The sequence below is a fragment of the Hyperoodon ampullatus genome, assembly GCF_949752795.1.
Source record: "Hyperoodon ampullatus genome assembly, chromosome: 18".
NCBI classification, from domain to species: domain Eukaryota; kingdom Metazoa; phylum Chordata; class Mammalia; order Artiodactyla; family Ziphiidae; genus Hyperoodon; species Hyperoodon ampullatus.
Window position 1 is genome coordinate 50,924,556 of NC_136931.1, and position 20,908 is coordinate 50,945,463.

Sequence of the window (20,908 nt, forward strand, 5' to 3'; positions counted from 1 at the left end):
TGCCCAGCTACAGTTTTCCCTTCCTTCACTTCCTCCACCTCCCTCTCCCTCTCCTGTTTACACTTCCCAAATATGCACAGGCTGTTATCATGGGTCCTGAGTCATCCCCCCCCCCCACACACACACACACACAGCCGGCCCCAGCATCCCTGCCCCAAGCCAGCCCCACCGAGCCCCCTGCCGCCCTGGGCTAATGGGAGCCAGATGGCCGCCTGGTGACTCAGCCACTGGCCTGTGGGAACCCAGGCATCCCGCCTTCCCATGCCCCCATACCCAGCTCACGCTCCCCCAGTAGACATACGCAGGGAAGGGGCCAGCTGCTAGTGGGGGAGGACACAGGCCATGTGTTGAGAGAGGTGGGGCCCGGGGACCCCTCACTCCTGTGAGCCAGGCCTGAAGGACCCTGAAAACTGCCTCCGCCAGCATGGGGCCCAGAGTGCCGGGGAGACCCCACGGACTCCTGGGGCCACAGCTTTTGACCCCCTGGCCTCGCCTCTGCCCTCTGGCTCAACTGGAATTAGAGCCAGACACACAAAGTGAGAGCTAGACGGAGGCCGAGGGATGTTCAGACTATTAAATGAGGAAACTTCCGGTTACTGAGCAGTTCTGTCCTGTGCCAGGCCCAGCAAGGTGCCTGATGCTGCGCTGAATCCTCCACACAGCCCCGCGAACGAGGGGCTCAGCTCCATCCCGGATGTGGGTCACAGGAGGCCCAGAAAGGAGACGTCACGTACTCAAGGCCACGTGGCCGTCAGAGATGGAAACTCGGGTGTAGAATCGTTAAGTCCTGGAGACCACCTCCTGGCCTGCCTGTCCGCCCTCAGGGCCACACAGAGTAGACAGACGCACAGACTTCTTCAGGGCTAACGACTGAAGGAGAGTTAGCTGTTGAGGATAACAGCAGCTAAAACCTTTGGGGCCCTCCTGGCGCGCTAGGCACTGTCCTTCCTATGCACAGACGGACGGCGTCATCTAGTGTTTAGTATCTGAGTCACTGAACCATCACAGACGTCCCATGCAGTATAAACTGTCAGTACTGGGCTTCCCTGGTGGCGCAGTGGTTGAGAGTCCGACTGCCGATGCAGGGGACACGGGTTCGTGCCCCGGTCCGGGAGGATCCCACATGCCGTGGAGCAGCTGGGCCCGTGAGCCATGGCCGCTGAGCCTGCGCTTCGGAGCCTGTGCTCCGCAACTGGGAGAGGCCACAGCAGTGAGAGGCCCGCGTACCGCAAAAAAAAAAAAAAAAAAATGTCAGTACTGATAGGGTGTCTCCCAGAGGAGGCCCAAGGTGATCCAGCCAGCTAGACTCACAATTGGGAGAGATGTTTGTCTCTCAGGTACTTGTATTGATGCCCTCAAGTTGTGAGAGGTCTTTCATAATACAGGCATCAGCCCTGGGTGATGGGCACATTTTTCACCAGTCTGTCATTTGATCATTAAATTTGTGATACACTGTGCCGTATCTAAATTTGTTACATACATTTTTTAAGTGATGAGAGTCAGCAGTTGAGTCAGAATTAGGGTTAGTCAGATGGCAGAGAAGGAGCGTCTGTCTCAGGGACCGAGGTGGAGCCCAGAGACACTCCCCCATCACAGCCTCAGACCCGCTGAGACCTGGAGGTGCCCAGAGAGGCGCCTGCCCCTCCACTCCTGGTTCTGGGGTTGGGGTGGGCGGAGAGGCTGAGTCAGGGAAGGGAGAGCCCCTCCGAGGGCATCCGGCCCCCACCCCCGTGTCTCCTGTCTGTCCTGGCCGGGCTCTGCTGGCTGCTACCCCACCCCCCGTGTCTGACACCTCTTTGCGTCCTGCCCCTCTCCTCATCCCCTCCAACCACCTGCCTCGCTGTCCCTTCTCCCTGCTGTCTCCTTCCTCTGCCTCCCCCCTAGCTCCGTCTTCCCTTTACGTCTGTCTCTGCAGCTCTCTGACTGTCATCGTCTCCCCGTCGCTTCTCGTCTCCCCTCTCTCAGCCCCTTCTCTTCCCCCTCGTTATGCCCGGGCCTCTGCCTCCTCTTCTCTCCTCTCCCTCCTTGTCGTTCCCTCCCTCTCCGGCTCCGTGTCCCCGTGCCTTTCTGTCAGAGGCCCCCCTCCTCCTCTTGTCTTCACCCTCATTTTTTCCTACCCCTCTCTCCGCTGTCTCCTGGCCCACCGCCCTTGTCCCATCTCTGCTGGTCTCTCTCCCAGATCCTGGGAAACCCAGCGGGGGTGTTGGGGTCAGGGCTTCACTGGTGGCCCCTGGGAGCCCAGAATGAGGGGTCACCACCTCGCCCCCACCCAGAAAGGGGGCAGGGAGGCTGCAGCCTGTCTGGCCAGAAGGAAGTGACTGTGCTGTGGCCTGGTCACCCCCGCCCCCAAGACCTGCCCGGCTGCTGCCGCCCCCGGGCTGGGGCCAAGTAAACACAGCCGCCGGCAGCCCAAGATATTTATACCGAGGTCCGGGCGTGGGTCCAGTGCCCACCACAGCCCCTGCCCTGCCCTGCCCGCCACGGCCAGCCCCGAGCCAACGTGGCACCAGCCGGCAAGGGGACGCGCTGCAGACACAGCCTCCACTCAGCATGGAGGCCGCATCGCTCGGGTTGCCAGCGGCTTCACTAGGGACACGGGATGCCCCCCCCCCTCCCTGGAAACACCAGCACAAATGCAGCCTCACACGTGCAGCTGCTTGTGAACGTGAACACACCCCACTGAAAACTCGAGAGTGATAGAGCAAAATAGAGACCCACACGACTGCTCACACACTGAAGTCATCAGCCCACATGTGGGGACACAAAATGCAGACACCACCTGCTCACAGATACCCACAGAGGCTGAGAACACCAGTCCCGGAGATGGACACACTGGGAGGAGGACAGCAAGCCTGTGGGAGACACACCCCGTAGACACACAAACATGCTCGGAATACCAGCAACGCACACACTGATCACAAAACGTAACCCAGAAGCTACTCACCCACAGACACAAACACTGGGAACCGTCACACACAGGCAGTGAAAACATCCTGAGTAGGAAACACAACGTACACGCAGACACACAATACCTCCTGGAAACACTTTTCTCACAGACCCATAAACACACACGGAAAACACCCGCACTTCCAATCAAACTTATGCTAAGAATGTGCAAATTTACACCCAGGAAAGAAGAGCAAGTGTGCTGAGAAAAAATCCAGACGCATAACACACCCCAGGGATACAACCAACTCATACACGCAGACTAGCCGAGTCACACAGTGTCCGGACACAGAACCCAGAGTGCACACCGGCTTGTGCAGCAGAAACACAAAACACAGGTGCAGGCACAACAAATGCAGCACAGTCTGTCTCTCTCTCTCTCTCTCTCTCTCTCTCTCTCTCTCACACACACACACACACACACACACACGAGTTGAACCCGTGCTGGAGAGACACCAGTTGAAAATCCCCCTTGGTCCATACCCAACACAGCCGTCAGGCACCCAGCCGTGTGTTAGAGACCCCTATGCTGGACACACAAAATTCACACCACAAAGCTTGCTGGGTCACACACACACAACTTCACATTAGAAACATGAAAGACACCAACGCGCTGGATGTCCAGAGATCTAGGGGGAAGGGGGCTTACTCTCCCTCCCCCCACCTCCCCCCTCCCTTTCTCCCTCTCACGTTGACCCCGTCCCAGGTCCCAGGCCTGTCTGGGGGAGGGGGCAGGAAGGCCTGAGCTGGCCTCCCCCGGCCCTGCTTCCTGCCCCTTGTGGGGAGGACGGGAAGCCGGGGCTCCAGCCGGAACCCAGGCTCCCCCCAACGACTTCCCTCGCCGCCCGGCCTGCCTGCAGAGGCGGGGGAGGGGAGCGGGGCGCCCCGAACCCCCGGGCCTGCCCCTGCGGCTGGCTGGGGGCCGGGGCTGCCTGGGCCGGGCCGGGCCGGGCCCGGCCTTCCCGCGGGGCCAGGTGCCGGGAGGGGCGGGGCAGGAGCCGCCCCCGCGGCCGGGAAGGTGCTGAGCCCGCGGCTTTCCCTGCCCCCGGCGCCCGGGCGGGTGGGCGGGGTGTGGCCCGGGGGCGTGGCCAGGGCTCGGCGACCGCGGGAGCGCGCGGCCGGGTGTGCGGCCGGGACTTGTCCTGGGCCGAGGCGCGCGAGCTGGGCGTGTGAGGGCCACGGCCCCGGGGGTGTGTCTGGGTGTGCGGGACTCTCCGTCTGGGACCCGGGGTGTGACAGTGCGTCTAAGTATGACGGGTCGGCTACCGTCCGTAGGGCCGTGTGGGACTCCCCAGGCCTGAGCGTGTGGGGCCGGCAGATGTCAGGCCGACTGGGCACGACCGCCTGGCGGTCTGCGAGATCCTGACGTGTCAGATCTCCCTGTGTGGTATGTGTCTGGGTGGGACTGTGACGTGTCAGGCCCTGTGCGTGCACACGGTGCCTGTTTGTGACCGTGACCCCATGGAGGATGTTTGTATAACTGTCGGTGGGTCGGGGCCGGAGTCTCTGTTTCCTTTCCTGACGGGGCTCTGGTGCTGTGAGGAGTGTGTCTGTGCACGGCACTGCCTCTGCATCTGTGTCCGCAGTGTGGTGGTTGTGCCTGGGATCCTACAGGATGTATTTGTGTGATTGCGTCTTGCTGCGTCCCTATGGAAGTCTCTGCTTATGTTGTGTCCCAGCCAAGCTCCAAGGCTGGGCTGTGTGCATGTGATGGGGCGGCGTGTGTCACATGCCACCAGGTGTCCCAGTCCATGTGTCATGGATCCTGCAGGAGTTTGTGTGTGTGTCCATTGTGGCTCTGAGAGGCGACTGTGTTTGCGTGGGACGTTGTCCAGATTTGAACCTCTGTATGAGTGTGAATGTGTGAATACATGTGCCGCAACCTCACGGGGCTACGGAGACTACACTTCATGTCACTGTGTCCTTGCAAGCATCTCCACACAAGAGGCTGGTGACAATGGCAGCACATCCTTGGATAGTGAACTCCTCCGGCCCCCACCTCACCCCCAGCCCTCTATGGCTCCCAGACCTGGGCCAGGAGGAGTGACCACATTTCTACCGCTGGGCTAGGCTGGGCAGGCCCCGGGGCCGCTAACCCACCTACAAATGAAGCTCAGCACTCACACCATCCTCCCCCAGGGCAGTCACTGAGCAGAGCAGGTCAAGGCCCCAGACCTGAGAAGGGCAGGGGAGAGAGAGGGGGAACTGAAACCAGGGAGGAAGAGGGGAAACTGAGAGGCCAGAGAAAGAGGAAGCGGGAGAGAATTCATCAGCAAGACCCCAGCAGATGGGAAGAAACACAGCAGAGGGAAACCCAGCCCAGCTCAGGGTGCTGTCATTTCTCTCCTGGACAACTGGTCTCCCTGCGGTCACCCTCACACCCGTTCAGTCTACTCTCAGCCATCAACCAGAGGGACCCTCTGAGCACTTAAGTCAAATCACATCCCTCTTCTGTTCAAAACCCTGTCATGGTGCCTGCCTCTCTCAGAGTACACGTTCTCACAGGTCCCCACAGGCCTGATGTGGTCTGGAAGGCAGGACCAGTGCAGAAGTTGTGTGCTTAAGCCCTCAACTCTAGCTGCCTGGGTTTGAATCCCAGCTCTGCCATTTGCTAACTATGTGACCATAACAAATAAGTTAACCTCTCTGTGCCTCAGTATTCCCATCTGTGGAGTGGGGAGCAAATGATCTCCAAAGCAGGAGTTGGCAGACATTTTCTGTCAAGGGTCAGATAGTGAATATTGTTGACTTTGCACAGTTTCTACTCAACTCCGCCCTAGTAGCACTAAAACAGCCACAGACAGAACAGTACCAAATGAGCATGGCTGTGCTCCAATAAAACTTTATTTACAGAAACAGGCAGTGAGTCAGAATTTGCCTGCAGGCAATCGTTTGCCAACCCCCGCTCTCTTGGGCTGTGGGGAGAATGCCGTGAGCTAGTAGCTCCATACCTGGAGTGGAGAATTATTGTTATTACTCTCTGGCCTGTGAGTGTTACTTTCTGACTCAGATCTTAACACCTTTCCCCTTGCCCCTCCCTTCCAAACGCACTGGCCTCTTTCCTGCCAGTGTAGCTCACCCCAAGTTCATCTTTACTTCCAGGCCTTTGCTTTTGTCTTCCTACCAAGAACACGCTCCCCCAGGCTGCCTTCTTGGCTTCCTTCAAGTCCCAAATGCCACCTCCTCCAAGAAGCCCTCCCTCCTCCCCAAAGCCATCTCTTACCCATCCTGCTTTCCTGTTTTCACACAACTTTACTATGTCTGTCTCCTCCCCAGAAAGTAGGTTCCTGGTAGGCAGGAACTATTCCCTTAACCTCTTGGCTTCCATTTCCTTACATTTAAAGTGGGTGTTATCAGAGTCTCTTTATCTCAGAGCTTTGTTATGGTGGTTAAATGAGTTAATTAACATAAGGGTCCAAGGTGCTCAATAAATAAGTCTAACCCGTGTTCACCAGGAGTAAGGAACATAACAAGCGCTAAGGAAGTGTTTGTGTGAGGAGGGGCAAATGAATGATGGGCAGAGACAGGAGGAGGCAGATGTACGTGTAAATGTAAGGAGATGGGGGGGCGGGGCGGGGAACGTCGGAAGGGAAACCCTAGTTAGGCGCCCAACGACACAGAGACCCAGTCCTCTCTCCACCTTTAATGGACCCCAGGTGGGCTTGGGCGCGGTGTCCTTAAATACAACCCTGATGAGGCGGGCAGGGGCGGGGCCGGGCCTGCCGGGGTGGGCGGGACCTGTCGGGCGGGGCGGGGCCTCAGCTGCACTTGCAGGAGCGCACGATCATGTTGGACAGCTGCTCCACCTTGGGCTTGCGGCCCACGTAGTACACGATGGGCAGCGGCTCCAGCGCCTGCGGCACGCAGCACGGCGCCGCCGACGCGCCCGGGTTGTGCTGGTTGTACAGGGCCAGGACCTGCGGGGCGGGTGGGCGGGGTCAGGGTCGGGGCTCATGGGGAGGGTACCCCCACCCCGCCAGCCTCTCTCCATCTCCCTCTGACTTATCTCGTTCCGTTTCTTTCTGTTTCTCTGCCTCTCCCCAGTTTCCACTCTTGGCTTGTGTCTCATCGTCTCTCTCTCCCTGCATCTTCCTAATTCTCTATCCTCCTGCCTTTTTCTCTCTCGTTGTGTCCCTCCGTTTCTCTCTTTCTCCTTCCATCTCCCCACCTCTTCCCTAGCCCAAGTTATGCGTCTCCATGGGTCTCCCCATATCTCTGTCTCCCTCTGCCTCGTGTCTCTAACTGCTCAGACCCTGCCTCTAGCTTCTCTCCCATCCCTTTGCCACCTCCCCGCCAATCTCCCTGTCTCCTCTCTTTCTGACTACTATTTGCCAGTTCATCTGATTTTACCTCTTTCTCCCTCTCCTCCCTCGGTCCCTGCTACCCTCATCCCACCCCCAGCCAGGGCTCCAGACGCACCTTGCTGTACTGCGTGTCCAGGCTCCAGATGTAGGGGCAGGGCCCCAGGCAGAAATTGGCGTGGTAGCCCTTGGGTTCGTGAATCCACTTCCAGCCCAGGTCCTTGCGGAAGTCAATGTAGAGCTGCCGAACGCAGCAGTTCTTTTCCGTGGAGCTGCAGGCCGGAGGGAGGGAGGAACCCGAGTCAGGAGAGTGGAGGGGCTGCCCCTCCTCCCCTGGGTGTGCATGTGTTTCACCCTGGTTGCCCGCCAGCACGGTCTCCGTCTTGGTCTCCCTTGCAACCCCTGTGATGATAACAGCAATGACAGTAATAGTAATGATCATCACTAACGCTGATAAAGCACCTCCTCTAGTCCAGCACTGCGCTAAGGGCATCCTCATAAACATTATCTCAGGCAATGCTCAAGCCTGTAAGAAGCCAAATGAACGTCCAGAGGGGATGGCTACACAAATCACAGCACATCCACACACTGGAACATAAAAAACACAATGCAGCTCCATGTGTACTGATAGGTTCTACGTGTGCAACAAATGTTTACTGAACTACTACCATGTGCTGGGCTGGGGTCTACTGGGGACGCAGTACAAACAAAACAGACAGAAATCCCTGCCTTCTGGGGCCACATACTAGAGACTGTCCGTCACTCCTCTGCTCTGAACAAGGCAAATGCCCAAGCCCTTGCCAAGGACCACAAGGTGCTACCAGATCTGGCTGATCTCAACTCCCTCCCCACTCCCACTCTCACTCTCCTTCAGCCACATTACCATCCTCGCTGTTCCTGAGTCGCAGCCCAGGACATTTGCACTTGCTGTTCCCTCTGCCTGGATTGCTATTCCCACAGATACCCACTCTGGCTCTGTTTCTTCACTCCATTTGTATGTATGCTCAAACATCCCTCACTCAGGGACCCTTAACTCCTAGAACACTGCCTGGCATGCAGTAGGTGCTCAATAAATATCAGTCAAACAAATGAATGTCGTCTCCTCAGAGTCCTTCCTGGACCATCCTACCCAAAATACCAATCCAAATGTTTGTTAATTCCATACAGTGTAATAACAGCATTCAGTTATGTGAGAAAACATGAAAATGACTGCAGCTGAAATGGGGCAAATCTTAATACTTGTTGATACCACATGAGAGTTTATGGGGTCCTTGTACCATCTTGGTTGCTTATGAATACATTTAAAGTTTCCCCTAAGAAAAAAAATTTAAATCAGAAGAGGAAAACTAAACCATCACAGTGACTTTTCTTTCCCCTTCCTCAGATTTGTTTTCCTTCTTGCCACCTGCTCTTTTATTAGATACTGATTTATTTATCTGTTCGTTTTCTGTCTTCTTCTGAGGACAGGACTTTTTGTCTGTTTTGTCCCTAAATGTGTCCCTGCAACAGTGCCTGGCATATAGCAGGTGCTTAGCAAGTACTGGCTGTATAAAATAATTGATCAATATGTTAGCACATTGGAGGGGGCTTCCCTGGTGGCGCAGTGGTTGAGAGTCCGCCTGCCAATGCAGGGGACTACGGGTTCGTGCCCCGGTCTGGGAAGATCCCACATGCCGCGGAGCGGCTGGGCCCGTGAGCCATGCCCACTGAGCCTGCGCGTCCGGAGCCTGTGCTCAGCAACGGGAGAGGCCACAACAGGGAGAGGCCACAACAGTGGGAGGCCTGCGTACTGCAAAAAAAAAAAAAAAATGCACATTGGAGGGACTTCCGTGGTGGTCCAGTGGTTAAGAATCCTCCTCCCAATGCACGGGACGTGGGTCCAATCCCTGGTCAGGGAAATAAGATCCCACATCCTGCGGGGCAACTAAGCCTGCACGCCACAACTACTGAGGCCGCACACTCTAGAACCTGTGCGCCACAACCAGAGCGAAGCCAGCCCGCGCGCCACAACGAAGAGCCCGCTCACCACAACAAAGAGCCCGTGTGCCACAACTAAGATCCAATGCGGCCAAAAAAATAAATACTTTTTAAAAAACAAAATAAAATAAAAAATAAAAGCACATTGGAGAGTGGTGGTATGTAAGACCCTACTACCCTGGACTCATGATCTCTGTCCCAGGCTCGGATGCAAAAGTCAGTCCTCCCCAGTCTGCGGCCCTGGCTCCTGCATGTCTGGAAGGAAATGGGGCATTTTCTGTGCTGGCCCCTGGGGCCATGGTTGAGATGGGCTGGGAACTTGACTAAAAAGCTTGACTCATGGGCAGCTGAGAACACTTTAAATTCCATGTTCATAACATATGAAAGAAACACTATGCAAAGTCACAGGTACAGTGTGATCCAAATTCTGTTTTGAAGAGAAGGACTGGAAGGCAATATATTAAAATGTTGACAGTGACATTTCACATGTGGCAATGTGATGGGTGATATCGTTCTGTATTTTCCAAATTCTCGATAGTGGGTATGTGTTACTTTTAGAATCAGAAAATAAAATTTAAAGAAAGAAAATGCAGTACCCCCCCCAAAAAAAAGGCTCTACCATTTGGACAAAATAAAAAGCATATACATGGCTATGTGTAAGTGTCTCATACAGAGACTCTCTGGGAGGAGACACAAATACAATAAAAGCCTCCTCATAGAGGGGCTGGAGGCCAGAGCTGGAGGGTCTCTGAGTATCCTTTCTGGGTTTGATCCATGTGCATGTATTTTCCTACTCAAAAATCAATAGAGGAGGGGCTTCCCTGGTGGCGCAGTGGTTGGGAGTCTGCCTGCTGATGCAGGGGACATGGGTTCGTGCCCCGGTCCGGGAAGATCCCACATGCCACGGAGCGGCTGGGCCCGTGAGCCATGGCCGCTAAGCCTGCGCGTACGGAGCCTGTGCTCCGCAACGGGAGAGGCCACAGCAGTGGGAGGCCCGCGTACCGCAAAAAAAAAAAAAAAAAAAACTCAATAGAGGAAAAAAAAAATCAATAGCGGGAATTCCCTGGCGGTCCACTGGTTAAGACTCCAAGATTCCACTGCAGGGGGCGCGGGTTCAATCCCTGGTCAGGGAACTAAGATCCCGCATGTGTGTGGTGCGGCCAAAAAAAAAAATCAATAGAGAATTCCCTACAAGGCAGGTCTTATTATTATTCCCATTTGAAGGATGAAGAAATTGAGCCTCAGAGAAAGGGGGATGTTGTCTGTTTACTTGTAGCCTACATGTGGTGGAGTTTGGGGCCAGGTTCACAGCTAACTCTGTGCTGCCCTGGAGTCTGTGGCCTCATCTGCCCAGTGCAACTATGTCAGCTTAAGCAGAGGGGAAAGAGGCAATGTGACAGGATCTCCCAGGGCAAGACAAGGCCTCTCCAAGAGCCACAGGACGTTGAGAAGGAAGTTAGGAAACTTAGATTACTGTGAGTTCAGCCTGGCGCCTCCCCAGTCTGGCTGGGCCTCAGTTCCCTCATCTGTACAAAGATGCAAGGGATGTCGGATCAAATAAGATGTTGTTAAGGGCCCAGGATGCATCAGGAAATCCATGGATGGGCTGAGGGAGGGGCCTGAGCCCCCCAAACCATATGCACCTATGTGTGTATGTATAGGCATATTCTGGGGAAAAAAGGTTCCTGGCTTTCGACTTCTCAAGGGGTTCCCGGACTCACAAAAGGGGAAGAACCACTGTTCAGAATAATATTTCATTTCTGGTCCAACTGTGCCAGGGTGCTGAGGTCCTAAGATTTGAAGTGTGTGATTCTATTATCCAACTCAACTGTTCTCCCTATAGGGTCCCTGGAGCAGCAGCAGCACCATCTGGGAAATTGTGGGAAATGCAAATTCTCAGGCCCCACCCCAGACCCACTGAATCAGAAACTGGGGGTGGGGATGGGTGGGAGACAGCAGGCCACATTTAACAAGCCCTCCAGGTGACCCTGAGGTGCATGCCTGGGGCTGCTGCATTCCAGGTCCTGTGATACATGCAGTCCAGGACCTTGCAACTCTGCCCTCCAGTCTACCAGGACCCAACAGGGCCTGACGAGTAAAAGAAACCCACTTGGGGGACTTCCCTGGCAGCCCAGTGGTTAAGATTCTGCACTTCCACTGCAGGGGGCAACAGTTTAATCCCCAGTCAGGGAACAACTCAGATCCCACATGCTGCGTGGCTTGGGCCAAAAAAGAAAAAAAAAGACCCAAATTCAGTCTATACATGGCAATTATTTGATACATATTTTAATATTCTTTTTTAAAATCTACAGAACCATCTCTCTGGTCCCCCCTTTGTATTGTATTTGTTGAAGAAACTGGGTCAGGTTTCCCACAATCTAGATGTTGCTGACTGCACGACCATGGTGTTGTTTAACATGTTTCTCTGTTCTTATATTTCTGGAAAATTGGATCTACCGTACTGATCAGCGTCAGGTTTGATTTTCTGGCAAGACTTCCTAAGTGACATTGTGTCCCTCATGTGGCTGGCACTCTCTCTCTGTAATAGTATAAGCTGTTGGCACTCAAGAGCTCAATCGATTCATTCATTCACAGGGTTGTTGGGCAGAGGGTAGGATCTGGTGGTGAGCAGAGCTGACTTTCCAGCAGGAGAACTGCACGTAACAAAGCCCAAAGGCACCATCAAAATATTAAGCAGGGGAGGGCCAAGGTCACGTTATCACTCTAAACTCGCAACATTCTAACTCTGAACTTCAACATTCTAGGACTACAACTTTTCAGTTTTCTTAGACTGCAATACACCAGCCTCTCAAGATTCTAACACACCAACAAATTTCCAGCTTTCTAGGATTCCCACATTCCAGCTCTCCAGGATCTTGGCATTCTTGAATTCCAATATTTCAGAAATGCATTCCAATATTTCAGAAATGCATTCCAACATTCCACAATTCTGAGCCCATCACTCAAGAGGTCCAAGCTGCCCCTTTCTAAGATCACAGGCTTCCAAGATTCTCACAAGATTCCAGCCCTGAGTCCCAACATTCTAGGTTACCAAGACTCTGGCTTTCTCCAACTCCAACATTTGTGGATGCTAATATTTTAACACAGGATTCCACTATCCTGGGCCCAATATTCAAGGACTCCAATCTGCCGATACGGGAGACTCCAGTCTGTCAATGGTATAGGAATCCAACATGGGCAATCTTCCAGTTCTGAATTCCCAAGTTTTAGGATCCCAACATCCCTTGAGTCCAACATTCTCAGATTTCAATAATGAATACCGATTCTAACATCCTAGGATCCCCACATGCTCGAACCCCAACCTGTCAGCAGTACAGGAATCTAACGTGGCGAACTTCCAATATTGAATTCTCACATTCTCAGTGTTCAACATTCTAATAGTCTCTGATTCCAACCCACCAGCAAGAGAGCCACCTGATCTCAGCATTCGAGGACTCCCAGTTCGCACATCCCAGCATCCTAGGCCTCGGACCTCATCCCCTGAACGCTCCAGGCTGAAGGAGATGCCAGCCCAAGCATAGCACCAGCCAGGTACCCAATCTGCGGTGCCCGCTCAGCAGATGGCAAGGAGGCCCCCAGCCCAGAAGGCGTCAGGGGAAGGCTGCAAGGTTCACCTGAAGCAGTAGTTGGTGTCCAGCGCTCGGCGGTGCCGGGGGCTGTGCAGGTGCTGGGCCCTCTCCAGCGGGGTGGCCATGAGGAGCAGGAAGGGCCGGTTCATGCCATGAATGGTGGCGAGGTCACCCCGGCGGCCGGAACTGAACCCTGCTTTGGTTTGGGAGTCAGGCGGTGGGGAGGGTGGGGGAGACATACACACACTCTCAGATGGATGAATGGGAGATGCTCAAGGGGAAGAAACACACACACACACACACACACACATACACATCACTGGTGGGCATGGGGCCGGGCCGGGGAGGTGGGCCTCACCGTTAATGTCCACTTGGAGTGTGTTATCTTTGCTGTCACAGGAACAGTGGGCACTGAGGCGAAAGCCCTCTATTTCCTCTGTGGGAGTGGGGAGAGGGAAGCCAGTGTGAGGGGGCGGCTCACCCAGCCCCTGGGTGAGGAGAGAGGAAGTAGCAAACCCCTGGGGTGGGGGTGGGGGGACCTTCTTCCTGCCCCTTCCCCGGCCTGCCCTCTCACTGCACCCTCGTGCTCCGGTCCTTTGCCTTGCAGCTTCCTCCCCCTCCAGGTCTCAGCTCAAAGGCCACCTCCTCCGGGAAGCCCTCCAGGACACAGCCCCTCCCCCACTATGACAGCACTTTATTTTCTCCATAGCACTTACCCTGACATTTGTATCTGGCTATTTATTTCCCTCTTTGTTCTCAGTGGCAAAGCAGGATACGGGGGGGGGCAGGGATCCTTGTTTTCTTGTTCCCCACTGGGCCTGGCCCACAGTTGTAAAAACAAACATCTCCTGAGTTCGCACTGGGTGCCAGACCCTGTTCTAAACACTTTTTGTGTATTATTTCCTTTAATCCTCACCAAAGCTCCCCATTTTACAGATGAAGAAGCCAAGGCCCACGGAGAGGGGGTGACTTGCCCAAAGTGGGAAAAGGCAGGGCTGGGATGCAAGTGCCTGGGCTCTTGTCCCAGGGCCGGTGTGGAAGAAAGTTTTCTTGAATGAATGAGTGAATGCCTTTCTAAGCTCCCACTATGTGTTGGACCCTGTGCTGGGGACTCTGGGCTCAGCCATCAGCCCAGGACACTTGTCCCAGCACTCATCTGCTCCCTAACCCCCATCTTTTCCTCTGGCCAAACCATCACTTATCTCATGAGTCTCAACACAATCATCCTCATCCAGGAAGCCCTCCTGGACCCCTCCAGATGGGTTTGGATGCCCACTCTCGGCTCCCACAGCACCTATGGCCGCCCCCATCCTGGCCCTGGTCACTGTGGCCATCACAATGGGAGTCAGGAGGGCTCCCTGCTAGGGCTTTGGCAAGATTTCCTAGGTGTCTAGAAGTGACTGTGGGCCCCATGAGGGCAGGCCTAGAAGTTGTCATGGTTACCACTGTGTCCCCCACACCACCCGCACAGGGCCAGGCACATAGCAGGAACCTACTGGCATCTACTGAGTGAAGGAATGAATGAGAGGGAGACAGAGGGAGACTAGGAAGGGAGATGTGGGTACTGCGGGCTCAGATGGGACAGGACAGACAGTCCTCTTCCGGACAGATCAAGTGTGTCAGGCTCTCCCTGGACTCGAGGGCTCTGCACAGCCTATCCCTCTGCCTTGAACACTCTTGCCCCTCCGTCTTTCCCAGGCTGGCTCCACTCATCCCTCAGACAACCGCTCTAATGTCCCCTCTTCCAGGAAGCCCCCCCTGATTTCCCAGGCTGGGTCAGACACCTCCTCTGGGCTCCCCCTCCCAACCCTGCCCACTCTGGGACATTACTACCTGGTTTTCAGGTCTTTCCCCCAAATCCCTTAACCCGAGCAATGGATGATAAGCTTCATGAGGGCAAGTATAGTGCTGTTTTGGTTACTGTTGTGTCCTCAGCATCACCCAGCACAGGGCAGATGCTCAGGAAATGGATTTACCATTAATCACTCAGGTTTGAGTACCTGGAAGGAGGCCCAGGTCTGGGCTCTTTGGCACCAACATGGGGTGGGCAGTGCTAGGCAGGGGAGCCCCAGGAGAAACAATGGGGTCAACCCCATTACAAAATAGGGGTTGGGGGGGACTTCCCTGGTGGTCCAATGGTTAACAGTCCACGCTTCCACTGCAGGTTCTATCCCTGGTCGGGGAGCTAAGATCCCACATGCCACGCAGTGCGGCCAAAAAACACACAAAAAATAGGGGTGGGGCAGACAAGCAGTCCTCACCTCCGTGGCTCAGCCACTGCCGCACAACTCCAGTGACATCAAAGGACAGCCACTCCGGTGAGTCGCTGGGGGCCAGCAGCCGGTTGCTGAGGTAGCGCCAGGAATCATTGCTGTATTTCTGGGGGATAATGAATTGGGGGGAGAGACAGTGGGTAGATGCTGCCACACACCCCTCATGTACACTGCACCCCTGAGACTATCTGCTCCCCGAAAAGGGCCTCCACACAGTCCTGCAGACTGTCCCCTCCCAGACACCCAAACCGAGGGGCCCACAGGAGCCACCCACCCCACAGCAGCCCAGAGGGGAGAGAGAACCCCAGACTGGGGGGTCAAGGCACCTGGGCAGCTCAGCCTCTATGCCTGACCCCGGCGTGGCCGTGGAAAATTCCTCTCCCCTTTTGTCCTTGGTTTCCTCACTGATGAAATGCCAGGCGGCCCCTTTCAGCTTGGACAGCCCACGATGCCACGATTCTCCTACTGACATCGTAGGGGTCACTGACTATAGACAGTTCTGTAAATTTGGCCCCCCAAATTCTAAGAGTCTATCACATTCCTTCTTCTTTGAAAAAAATGTATTTATTTATTTATTATTTATTTATTTTTGGCTGCGTTGGGTCTTCGTTGCCGTGCGCGGGCTTTCTCTAGTTGCAGCAAGTGGGGGCTACTCTTCGTTGCGGTGTGCGGGCTTCTCATCACGGTGGCCTCTCCTGTTGCGGAGCACGGGCTCTAGGCGTGCGGGCTTCAGTAGTTGTGGCACACGGGCTCAGTAGTTGTGGCTCATGGGCTCCAGAGCACAGGCTCAGTAGTTGTGGCACATAGGCTTAGTTGCTCCGCGGCATGTGGGATCTTCCCGGACCAGGGCTCAAACCCATGTCCCCTGCGTTGGCAGGCAGATTCTTAACTACTGCGCCACCAGAGAAGCCCCGAGTTATCACTTTCTAGAAATTATGTTAGAAGTCATTCCATAACGCCAGTGCTCAGTGGCACCGCAAGAATTACACATTCAATGAGCCTGAGACATTCCAGAGGACTCATGTTCTACAAACCCACGAGTCTGACATGCCACAAACCTAGACGTTGCAGACGCCTGACATCCATGTGGAATGATCCCCTGGGAGCTGGCAGGATAAAAGCGAATTCTCTAGACTCCAAGAAGTTAACATCAGACAAAGTTCCCTTGTTGTAAGAGTCTAACATCTACTACTGAATCTAACGTTCCACATGACAGGGAATCTAGGTCACATAACCTTCAAGAGAATCCAGAACTTCTTGAGGCTCCAATCTTCCTGGAGACTCTTCTAGAAAAGAGCTAACCAAGAGAACTTTCTGTGATGATGGAAAAGTTCTTTATCTGCGGTGTCCAAAATAGCAGCTGCTAACCCCATGTGACTACAGGCCACTTGAACTATGGCCAGTGAGACTGAGGAACTGAATTTTTTCTTTTACTTAATTTTGATCAACTTAAATGGCCATATGTGGCTAGTGGCTACTGTGTGGGGACAGAACACTTTGAAAGTCTGCAGCCTTTACAGAGATTCAAACTTTCAAAAGTCCTGAGTCCTTAGAGTCCAACTCCTCAGATTCCGGCCTTCTAAATGTTTAACCTTCTAGGGCTCTAGGAGTCTGAAAGTTTCAGAGCCCTGTGATTCCACAGTCTGTGCCTTCAGGATCGGTCACTATGGACCCTGCAGCCACCAGCCTTCCAGCCACCCCAGCCCAGGCCACCTCTGGGGCCCTCACCCCCACCTGGTACAGCTCCACGTGCTGCTCCACTTTTAACTTGAGCCTCAGCAGGCGCAGCTCTGCCCGAGAGAGCAACACAGGTTCGGGCACCGCTTCCCGGAGCTCCGACGTGTTGAAGAGCATATACATGCTGTGTGGGCTACGCTTGATTTTCCCATAGATTTCTAGGCAGGAGGGGTCGAGAGGGGGGATGTCAGGGTTTGACAGGGGCAGGGGAGCTGGCGCGCCCCAAGTCAAAGAGCCCAGGGTTGGAGTCTAACCCTAACACATTTTAGCTGTGTGACCTTGGGTGACTGGCTTCTCCTCTCTGGGTTTGTTTCCACCTCTTTAAACGGGATCTTATCCACCCTTCCCTCCCATCGACTGGGAAGTGCCCCCTCAGTACAAAGCTGGCACGGGGTGGGCACTGCTCTGCTTGCTTAGGCCTCCCCAGCACTTGGAGCCTCAAATGCAAGTTATGTCGCAGCACAGGGATCAAGGGCATTTGAATCGGACTGTGCCTCTACTGCCTTCTTTCTTGGGCAAGTCACAAGCCCTCTCGGAGCCTCAGTGTCCTATTCTTTGGGAAAGATCAACCCGACATCAAGTTCTCTGCCTCCCAACCCAGGCTCTCCTAACTGAAGCGCTGGAACTTTGGGCAAGTGAATTCCTCTCTGTGTGCCAGACTCTCACCTGTAAGACAAGGACTGATTACAGGATGATAGTGTGAAATAAGTGAGATGATGCAGATAAAGTATGTCGCACAGAGTTTGCATACAATGCTTACTCTAATGTGTGTGTTCAACAACCCCATGAGGAAGATACTATTAGTATACCCATTTTATAGATGGGAAAACTGAGGCAAAGAGATGAAACAATTTGCCCCAAGATCACGCAGCCAGGAAGCTGCAGAGTGGGGATTCAAACTCAGCCAGTCTGATTCCAGAGACTGTGCTCTTAACCCCTAGGTTATGCTGCCTCCCTGCTAACGTGACATTACTCTTGTTGCTGTTGTTATTATTATTATTATTATTGTTTCCTTCCCCAGCTGGTTAGAGAAGGCAAAGTTCCTTCTAGGTAAGAATGGCTTCGGGGGCGGGGGAAGGGGAACAGAGAAAATTACGAAGAGTTTTTTAGTCTAGGAAAAGTTTGGGGTTGGGAAAGAGGCGGGCAAGCCATGAACTCCTGGATCAACTGGGACAGCTGCTTTAGGCCTCTGCAGTGGGGGCATGGAAATGGTGGAGACATCCGATGAGAAAGGACAGAGGAAGCCCCTTCTGTGGGCCTCCTTCCCCTACTCCTCCCCCCTCTAGCCGGGCCAGCCCCTGCCCCGCATAAAAAAGCCCTATCTTGGCCCAGGGGTTACTCAGCAGACCCCAAAGGAAGGGTAGAGCCCAGGCCTGGGAGACAGATAGGGAAGAAGAGAGATAGAAGGTGCAGGAACGGTCAGAGGGAGAGATGGAGAGTAGGGTATGGAGGAGAAAAAGAGAGAGAGGGAAGAGATGGAGAGACAGAAACTGGGAGACCCAGACTGGGACATAGAGTAACGGTGATGCGGGAGAGATGGAAAGGCAGAGATGGGAGACGGAGACACACGGGAAGAGAGGCATAGGGTTTGGGAGCGAGATGGAGGCATTAGAGAAATGAAGAGAGATTGAAGGTATCAGTGTTGGAAAAATCTCTACAACCAAGGTGAAGGTACGACGGAAAAGGTGAGATGGAGATGTGGGAGGGTAGGGGTGTCATTCGGCTGAAGCGACCACTGGGTACACAAATGGGCCAGAGACCCACAAGTCTAATGCCCAAGAGGGAAAGTGAAAGCAGGGGGGTCGTCCCCAAGCCTCCGGGCCACGCGGGACGCTTGGGTCTCCGCGGGCGCCGAGGGGGCGGGCCCAGCGGTAGTGCCGCCCTGAGCTGGGGGTGAAGGGGGCGGGAGGCGCCGCCGCCACCGCGAGGGCGGGGACCGGACCTGCCTCGTCTCGCCCCAGGCTCCGCGCGCGATCCCCGCCCCCCGAGGCACGGGAAGGAAAGGAAGGGAGGGAGGGCTAGGCGGCCGGACGCTGGGGTTTCCCCAGCCTCCTAGAGAGGAACTAGGAGTTTGGGGTCCAGGCTCTCAGCATTCAGCTCTGCGGGGGTTCTCCTGTCCCCTTCCGGAAGCGCAGGCTCCTCCCCCCGCGCGTGGCACACACGTGGGGCTTCCTCACCCCTACCAGCTCGGTTTTCTCACCCGGGTCTTGTAGAGTCGCACCCACCCACCTCTCCCTCTACGGCTCGACTCCTCACTCAGCCCTCTCCCTTCCATCCCGCGGCGTGGCGGAGGCTCGCTGCTCCCAGCATGGCACCGTCCATCCCTCCTCTGCCCCCTCCCAGGTCCACCTTTCCCACGCTTGTCTCTCCGCTCTGTATACCCCTTCCCACGACCCAGTATTCTAGGTTTCCTGGGGGCTCGCTTCCCCCGCTGGGCTTCCTCCTCTCACGTCCGTCTGCGAAATAGAGCACCTCCTGGCGCATCCCCGGCATCCCCCTGGGGTCTCCGCTTCTCTCCCGCCAGCTTCCCCCACCCTACGACCTCGCGCCCCCTTTTGACCTCGCATTGATCACCCCCTCCCCGCCTCTGTCTCTAAGCCCTTCCCCAATCCCGCGTGTTCTTCGCGCCGTGTGCAAATGCGTCCACTCTCCACTTTCTGGAACCTCTGGGGTTCGCTTCACCTAGTTTTTTTGTCCTTCTTGAATCTTCCTGCCTCATGACCCCTGAGCTCTGGGTCAGCTTTCCCCACTACCTCTCCTCTCCCCAATGCCGGGGTCCTCGCTTCTCCCAAAGCAAGCTCCCTCTCTGCGGGCCCCACCCACGACCCCCGCACTCCAGTGCACCCTGCAAGGGGAAGTCTTTTTCTACATCCCCCCCGTAAGTGCTTCGCTTCTCTCCCTCTAAGGGACTCCCCCCGCCCACGATCTCGCATGTTCCTGTAGCCCTCCAAAAGCGGTCCACTCCGCTCACCATCTCCTCTTGAAGACCAGATACCTGGGGGGTAGGGAGCTCAGCCCTATCCTCTTTGAGACTCCCCCTCCCAAGTTCCCGGCGCCCCCGGGGGTCCTCTTCCTCCAGCCAGTTTCCTCTACCGGTAATTTCCTCCCCGTGACCCCTGCACTCCGGCGCCCCCTGGGGGCCCCCCTCCAGGGTTCCCCTGCCCCTCCGAGCTCACCGTTGCTGTTTTCCACCATTAGCACGCGGGTGACCTCCTTGGCGTAGTAGTCCGCCTCTGGCTCAGGCTCAGGTTCGGCACTTTCCCCAGCCACCCGGTCACGGGTACTGTTGTAAAGGGCCAGTACGGCCTCGGGCAGCGGACCGGGCGGCACCTCCCCCTGGCTCGGGGGGCTGGCGAGCCGAAGCTTGGACAGAATCTGGCCGCGGATGGCCTCGATGCGCTTTCGCTTCACCAGCTCCATGTCGATGGTCTTGCAGGTGGACAGTCCGGCGGCCGGCCGGCCAGGCGGCAGCACTAGTAGCCACAGCAGCGGCAGCAGCAGCGGCAGCAGCCGCAGCCCCGAGGGCGGCATGGGGGAGGCGGCGCCCCCGGCACAGCCGAGAGCGCGAGCTGGGCTGGGGTGGGAAGAGGGAGGCCCCGCCCCTACAGGGGCTGGGGGCGGGGGTCTCCCGAGGAAAGGTAGGAGGGTCTGGGGAGGGGGGAGTTGAGGCCCTCAGGGAGAACGGAGCGGAGCTGGAGGGGAGGCTCTCTGATGGGTGTGTTCTCGGTATCCCACGGCAAAAACCGAAATGAGCGAAATCTGGTACCAAAGGTGGGTGGTCTTGAATAGGAAAGCTGAGGCAGGTCTGAGATTGATCCTGTCTCCTGGATCCCGGAGGAGAAGGGTCCTTGGATGCGCGGGGGCTCAAGAGAGAGGCTAGGAGTTGGGGGCCGTGCGGGGGGGTGCGAGCGATGTCTGGGGTCGAGTCCTCGCGGGAGTCGGGTTTGAGGCTCCTGAGGGCTGGTCCGGAATGGGGGCGCCCGGGGAACGCCGTGTGGGGGGAAGGAAGGGAGCAAGCGTCCGAGGCGGTGCAGGGTGGAGGTGCGGTCTGGGGTCCCCCAGTCCTGCCTCGCGGAGCAGCGCT

At 55.6% G+C, this 20,908-nt stretch overlaps 1 protein-coding gene across 1 annotated transcript; it reads right to left on the reverse strand.

Annotated features, from left to right (window-relative positions):
* Positions 1–6,574: 6,574 nt before the first annotated feature.
* TGFB1 (transforming growth factor beta 1) lies at positions 6,575–20,588 on the reverse strand. The gene is made up of 7 exons (XM_079723842.1): positions 20,001–20,588; positions 16,822–16,982; positions 15,076–15,193; positions 13,173–13,250; positions 12,860–13,007; positions 7,366–7,519; positions 6,575–6,863 (listed from the first exon to the last, which is right to left on the reverse strand). The coding sequence occupies exons 1-7, from the start codon at positions 20,353–20,355 to the stop codon at positions 6,705–6,707; spliced, it is 1,173 nt and encodes a 390-aa protein (XP_079579968.1). The 5' UTR covers positions 20,356–20,588; the 3' UTR covers positions 6,575–6,704.
* Positions 20,589–20,908: the final 320 nt, after the last annotated feature.

Coding starts and splice junctions, on each gene's coding strand:
- TGFB1 (XM_079723842.1), bottom strand. CDS start 20,355: ATGCCGCCCTCGGGGCTGCGGCTGCTGCCGCTGCTGCTGCCGCTGCTG. Junction 13,251..15,075: donor GCAGTGGCTGAGCCACGGAG/GTGAGGACTGCT, acceptor CCACTCCCACAG/AGGAAATAGAGGGCTTTCGC. Junction 13,008..13,172: donor ACTCCAAGTGGACATTAACG/GTGAGGCCCACC, acceptor AAACCAAAGCAG/GGTTCAGTTCCGGCCGCCGG.